The 7,687-nt window shown below is 29.4% G+C and overlaps 1 protein-coding gene across 1 annotated transcript; it reads left to right on the forward strand.

Annotated features, from left to right (window-relative positions):
* Positions 1 to 1,575: 1,575 nt before the first annotated feature.
* Positions 1,576 to 3,029, forward strand: LOC110663279 (transcription factor MYB36). Its single transcript, XM_021822542.2, has 3 exons — positions 1,576 to 1,807; positions 1,976 to 2,105; positions 2,234 to 3,029. The coding sequence occupies exons 1-3, from the start codon at positions 1,672 to 1,674 to the stop codon at positions 2,832 to 2,834; spliced, it is 867 nt and encodes a 288-aa protein (XP_021678234.2). The 5' UTR covers positions 1,576 to 1,671; the 3' UTR covers positions 2,835 to 3,029.
* Positions 3,030 to 7,687: the final 4,658 nt, after the last annotated feature.

Consider the following 7,687-nt stretch of genomic DNA (forward strand, 5'->3'; position numbering starts at 1 on the left):
CCGAAAATCAGATTCATACAAATGCCAATAGCAATGAATGCTCTAGACAGATGACCAAATTCATTTCTAATGCCAATAGTTATACCAACTCGGTCACATCCTCTCGTACTCAAGCTGGTGCTTGTCCACTCTTCTAGGCAATCTACAGGAAACATGGATTCAATACTTGATTCCTGTAGACGTAGGTAGAAATTAGCCTCCAATTCCCCATCTCAAGTTAATCAAACCAAGTATGATAGATATTTAATATAATAAAAATTTTCAAATAAAAAAATAAATTGTCTTTATTTTATGATTAAGAAACTTCTTCGCATAAGCAGTGAATAAACTTTCCCAATTTTTAATATAAATTTGTGAAATGGACTCAACACGAAGAATGTGTACATTTTCACACTAGGTTGCTAGAAATTCCCACATGGGGTGTGAAAAAATCAACCGAAGCAGAAGCGTAAAGCTTGCCTGGTTGCTTCCTGAAAAATACACATGCAGTGACCGAAGCAAGCAATGGATTACGCAGAGGTCAAGTGGAAAGCGCGTAAAAGAAAAGTAAGAAACTAACGCGGTTAAAATTTTTAGAAAAGAGGTAAACTTCACAAATCACAACTATACAGATGTATGAAAGTCTGCCATTTTTACCTTTTTAGGCAACAAATTGACGCCATTTGCAGGGAATCTCCGTGCTTCTTCAATCACTCACATTGACTTTGACTCAACATCAAAATTTTATTTTATATATATATATATATAGACTCACATCAGACAATTGAATTTTATGACAAAATTTTAAAGTGCAATTAATTTTAATTTGTATTGAATATAAAATTAATTTATCTTGAAGATATTTAGTTATTAAAATGAGAGATTTCTTTTTTTAATAATTTTTATTGTATATAAAATTTTAAGCCAATCATAAATATTTTAATTAGTTTTTTAGAAGATTTTGAGTTTTAATCTCTCAATCTACCTCTTAAAATTATTCAATATAAAAAAAGAAGGATTACATTTCACTGTATAAGCCCATTAATTTTTATAAGTAAAATAAATTATTAAAGTTTCAGAAGATAACATTTTAAATATTAGTGACAATGTTTCGTACTGAGTAAATTTCCTTTCATTTTTCCAATATTGCAAAAAAATTCATTTAGTTTAAAGTCTACAGTGCCAAGTAGAGTTGATTAATTGCTCTATTTTTCTCTTTCTTGAACCTATATAAATAAAAATAAATTAATTGATTTAATTAGTAATTTAAAAAATTATTTTGTTTCATTAGTTACTATATATGAGTTAAATATATATTTTCTAAACTATTTCAGTTTATCAAATATTTTCATTTTAATTTAAGGCTTAATTATAAAAAAAAATCTAAATTTTGCTTTCAATTATATTTCAAACCAATACTTTTAATTTGATCGATTTAAATTAATAATATTTTGCTCTAAAAAAATTAGACTTGATTAATTATTAAATGTAAATTCATTTTTTTTTTCCGACAACTATTCCAAAAATTTAAAGATAAAGCTGGGCGTCAGACGAAGTCAAGCTTTTAAAGTCGTGTGTTGATCTTTAAAAGCCATAATGCATGCTCGCTGGTTTTATTCACAGAAAAGAAATTTCCGCCTCTATCCTCTTTGGCTGAAGTGTACTTGGGCTTAGATATCAGTTAAGTTTTCCATGGGAAGAGCTCCATGTTGTGACAAAGCTAACGTGAAGAGAGGGCCTTGGTCGCCTGAGGAAGACGCCACCCTCAAGAACTATCTTCAAAAACATGGCACTGGTGGCAATTGGATTTCTTTGCCTCGAAAAGCAGGTCCCTCTCCCGCTCCCTCTCCCTCTTTTAATTCTCATCTTTCAATCGGTTTCTTGTTTTCAAAACATGAAAACTGTATATAATTCTTTCTTCTTTTCATGCTTCTTTTCCCCTGCTGTAAACCTCGCAATTTTGGATTAATTGCTAGAAGGCTGTTTTATGCTTTAGGCCTTACGCGATGTGGCAAGAGTTGTCGTTTGAGATGGCTGAATTATCTGAGACCAGACATCAAGCATGGAGGTTTTACCGAAGAAGAAGATAACATTATCTGTACCCTCTACAATAGCATGGGAAGTAGGCAAGTATATATAAATTCATTTACAACTTCTGAATACATAGTGATGGTATTGATTGATAATTGATCTTGTGGGTATATTAATTTATGTATACAATTAATTAAAGATTTCTCTCTCTTGGATTACTTAGGTGGTCTGTTATAGCATCGCAGCTGCCAGGAAGAACAGACAACGATGTGAAGAACTACTGGAACACTAAGTTAAAGAAAAAAATGTTGGAAGGAAAGATTGATGTCAAGAGAAGCAGCAAAATCAGTAACATTAGTGATATAACCATTAATAACTCTAGTCATCCTATGGTACAATTTTCGGTCTCCACAGGTGAAGCGGAAACCTATAATCCTGGAAATTCATCACCTTGCTTTAGCGCATATTCTAGCACCTTGACACCGCTCATGGAGATGGGTTTCCAACAATATTGCGATCTACAACTTCCAGGGCTAATTTTGGACCAGAGCCAATTTCCCCTTTCAACATTTACGGAAGTTCCAAATTTGGGGACATATGGATGTAACAGTTACAGCGTATCATCATCTCATCAAGAAGCTTCAAGCCTAGTGCCTTTGGACAACAACCATTCCATAAGCTCCGTCAATGGAAGCCTTGTAAAAGAAGGAGGAATTCTTCTACAAGACTATGGATTTGAGTTCCCTTGCGAGCTGCTTAATAATGACCTTATTTTTCAAGGAAAATATAGTACTGAAGTTGCTCCTTTTTTGGGTAACAATTAATAATCACCTTCCGTCCCCTAGCTAGTCATCTGGCTAGCTAACAGTTCTAAACACTAATATAATGCATAAATTTTTTCTGTGTTACAAACCCAATACTTTAAAATAATAGTTAAGTGAAAGAAGAAGAAGGTTGATGTGGTTTGTATTTTATATTGGAACTGTTGAAATATTAATATAATTATGATTCAAATTGCAGAGTGAACGAGTCATTATGTGGGTGTGTATTTTTTTTTTTAATTTATTTATCTCTGATTGAATTCAAACTCGATATAATTTTAAAAAATAATTTACGTTTAGCCAATCAATTGCAAATCTCCTTTTATCTAAAACCGACCTTTATTGTATACTCTATGTAATTAGCTTTAACTTGGCAACTTTGGTGAGTGGGAGCCTCATTTAGTTGAAAGTTTTAAATGATTTGGGTGAAATGTTCACGAATGGGAGATGGAGTCATCAAAGTTTGTTTTTGGTTCTGACTAGTCAGTGGTAACGAAAGTTATTGCAATATGGGCTATCCGATTCAAAGATGAAGAAAATGTACCCCTTCTTGATAATAACCATCCTTTGACTACCTGTGGTTTTTCTAAGAAACTGGTTTTAAAAGAGTCATCACAATATATCGTTGCCTTACTATTTACTCTTTAATTCTACGAATGTTCATATATTTTCCCTTGTAAGTAGTAAGTGGAAGTGATCATAAGAAGCCCGGCGAAATGCATAACATGAAAGACAATATATATGTATAGACCTAATAATTAACAAGACTATAGAAAATGCTTTCCCGATTTAATTATTTTGGTTTGATTTGTTTTATAGAAAATAATTTATATATAAAAAAATATTTTTTATAAAAAATATTTTTTAAGAAAATATTTTCTATAAAAATATTTTTTATTCTTTAATTGTAATATTAAATTAATAGTATATATTTATATTATACATATATAAATATTTTTACATTTTAATAAGATTATCAAAGTTGATATAATAATTTCCTCTTTTGTAAAAAAAAATCATTTTTTGATATAATAATTTCCTCTTTTGTAAAGAAAAAATCATTTTTCTTAAAAAATAACTTAATTTTTTTATCATATTTTTCACTGATCCATTTTATAAGTGCCTAAAATGTATAAAAAATTATTTTCTAGAAAATATTTTTTGCAAAATAAATGGACCTCAATCCATTATAAAAGTATGATAAATTAGTGATAGAATGAGTGGGAAGAAAAATGGAGAGATTTAAAATGGATTTCAAAAAGAATTTAGGTTGGCTTTGGATTCTAAGATTTAGATTTGAAATTTAGATTTTTATTTAAAATTTAGAATTTAAAATTCATAAATTTAAAAATTTTTTGTTTGCCTAATAAAAATAATTTCTATAAAAGTGGCTAGAAGTTGTGATATATAAATTTGATTATAGTAGAATGGATTTAAATTAACATGAAAAAAGTAATTATTTTAAAATTTTAATTATTAAACTTGTTATGAATACGCGGATTTGGGCCTAATTTAAATTCATTTTCATTAAGAATATCTAAACAATATATTTAGTTTAAATTCAAAGGGTCAAATTCCTCAATCTAACCATAGCATCAATAATAGAAAAAAAAAAAAATTAATAGCACTCGATACTGAAGTAATAGGATTCGGAGTTACTGCGTTCAATGGTATCCTCCTAAACAGGAAGGGTTGAAATTCAATTGTGATGGAGCTGTAAAGGGGGACGGTTGGTTCGCGTGTGGGGTGGTGCTATCAGGGTTCGTTGTGAAAGATGGATTGTGGGGTTTTTAGGGAATTGGGGAAGTTGCTATGTCCTGATGGCAGAACTTTGGGCTCTCTTCAAAGGGTTGAAACTGGCCCAACGGCTGGGTATTACTAAAGTTGCTGTGAAATGTGACAATTTGTTGGCAAGTCAATGTATTACAGCTTCTGCTGTGCCTCCAAGCCCAAGGGGCGCCCTGCATCTTGTTGATGCAATTAGGTCTTTGCTTGCTGAGGACTGGAATGCTACTGTTAATCACATTTGGAGGGAAGATAACTTTGTTGCTGATTGCTTGCAAACTATGTGGAAGCTTTCTTGATCGGTTTTCATGAGTTGCAGCAGCCTCCTTCGGTTCTTGCCAACTGGTTGCTGCATGACCAGTGTGGTATGGCTTATACTAGAAATGGTTCTCTATAGTTGGTTTGAGCCTGTGTGCCCCACTTTGGTCGCAATATATATATAACCAACCCCAATTATAATTTGAAAATTAATTTACTTAAAAGATCAAATTGTTTGGTGCCTTAGTTAAGCTAATCCGTTCCAAGCTTGTAGTTTAATTTATTGGAGGAATACTCATAAAAAAAAATTATACAATAAAATCATTGCATATATACAATAAAAAAATCACAATTATACTAAGAAGGTGATAACAACAATGTCATAATTAAAATTGTGTTTATGGTATAAGAATGAGGTGGTGCCTACTGCCTAGCTGGTAATAGTTAATCGCATGGCTCGATATATAGGCTACCTGTACAAAATTCTAATTATTTGACTAGAGTTATGTAGAGATAATCAATTAACATTTCATAATTGTAAATTTAGTGTTTCAAAAGGTTAAAATTCTTCAAGTAGATTGAATTGAATCAAGAAACGCTACTTTAGCATGAAAATATTGAACAAAATAATAATAAATAATAATTGCAAAGCTATTTTGTAGAAGGAGAGTTAATTTCTAAGGTAATTTTGTTTTTTGTAATGAAGTTATCAATAGCTATTATTACCTTGGAGAAGTGTAATCTTTAGACTAACAAATAAATGCCAAAGAAGCGACATTAGTGCAACAATGATGGTTCTCGGCTGTTGCCTTTTTTTTTTTTTCTACAATATTGGCCAAGCTGATCTTATGGTAGCTGAATCAGTGGAGTCTTATTCTAAGGCAGTATTGATCTTTCATTTCACCCATTAGCTGTTTTTAATTGGGACAGTCTCTATTTGTTGGCTCGACCTTGGAGTTGCACCGTTCATCATCATATCCTCTTGGGAAGGTAATTTCTGCGCTCATTTTGTAGGGTCGGCCGCACCATTTAAGTCACTAAACAGTAGATTTGACTGATAATAATCATAATTATAAATGTCCCATTAAATACGTTCACAAATATAATATAATATAACATTAATTAATTAACAAGTATTATTTAGACTTGTCGTTTTTGCAAAGAATAATCGTCTTCTAGGATCCATAAGCATCTTCTAGGTATAGTAATTATTTTCAATGCCCAATTTAATTAATTTTAATAGAATAAATTTGCATTATATCTAATTGGATTTGGAATAAATTTAAGTTCTTAAAATAATACTTATGTAAAGTTTAGATTTTATAAATTAAATATTTAAATTTATTTATATTAATAATTAATTAAATATAATATATATTTTTTAATAATATTTATTAATTTTTTTTATATATTATATTTTAAATAAACAAAATATAAATATTTTAAAATTATTTAAATTTTAAAATATAATTTGTTAATAAATATATATTATTAATAAAAATATATAAAATTAAATAAATTTAATATCATTCTAAATAATTTAAAATAATTTTTAATTAAATTTAAAACGAATTTAAAATTAAAGACATTAAGATGGAGTGAATTTTTGTCATTCTAATCCTCTCCATGTCCTATGTCTTCTAGCAGAATTTTTTGGTATTGGAAGGTCAAAAGATCCTTGTAATTCATGATGTTGATTGAAGAAGATCCACATGCATTTACAACTTGGCTTCATAGAATAGTCAGTTTGAATAATAATATTCAAATTGCTTTAAAACCGAGTTTTTTTTATTATATATATATATTAAATACTATAATTATAAAATTAATCACAAAGAAATTTAGGTTTTCTTAATGATGAATTAATCGAAAGAAAGAAATAAAAAAAACTGGTGACAATGGCAGGGATCATATAAATATGAATTGTGATAGGAGAGTCTTTGCCTGTCACTTCCTTGTAAGCATAAGATAGATAGCCCTGGATGATTTGAAATGTGATGACCAAAACAGAGTTCACCGTAGCATCCGTTGCAGTAGAGCAGTAAATATGGCGAGGCCTCGAGTCAGCGCATACGTGCTTTCCTTGAACTTTCCTTGCTAGCGTTCACGATTTTCTCAGTTTTCAACATTCTGGAAAGGTGCCAACGTATTTATTAATCCTGTCAGTTTTTGCTCTTAGGATTATTGATATTATTATTATTCCAGAAGGTGGCAAGTTGAGATGCTTCAAGTTCATTGAACGGAATCCCAAGGCTCCTTTCCAGTAAAAGATTATGCTTGGCGGCCTCTCTTTTTTTTCTTTTCTGCCTTTTTTTCAAAATTTTGTAAGACTGTCCCCATCATTTTCTCTGGAATAAACTCATTTTTCTTTTATTTTTCTTAATAAAATATGGTATTTCTATACTTAATTTGTCTGATTCTTGTATTATTTATTATTTATTTTATCTTGTTTAGTAAGACTTTATTATCTTTATAAGAGTTTTTTTTTAAGATTTAATAAAGATCTAATGAATTGAATAATAATGGATGAATTATATAATGGGAGATAATCATTTTTCTTTTACAATAAAAATAAATTATTTTATAATAGATAATTGAAAAATCTCGAATTCTGATATTTTAACTTCTTACACCCTAAAAATGAAAGAGGACAAATCAGACCATCCTCGATGACATTTTTTTTTTAGTATTATGTTATTAACAAAAAATTATATTTGTTATTTTTATAAAAAATATTATAAATATAATTAATTAATTAATAATATAAAATATTTTTTTATTAATTTAATTATAATCGATAATGAAATATTTTT

This window comes from Hevea brasiliensis, chromosome 11 (genome assembly GCF_030052815.1).
Source record: "Hevea brasiliensis isolate MT/VB/25A 57/8 chromosome 11, ASM3005281v1, whole genome shotgun sequence".
In the NCBI taxonomy this organism is placed as follows: domain Eukaryota; kingdom Viridiplantae; phylum Streptophyta; class Magnoliopsida; order Malpighiales; family Euphorbiaceae; genus Hevea; species Hevea brasiliensis.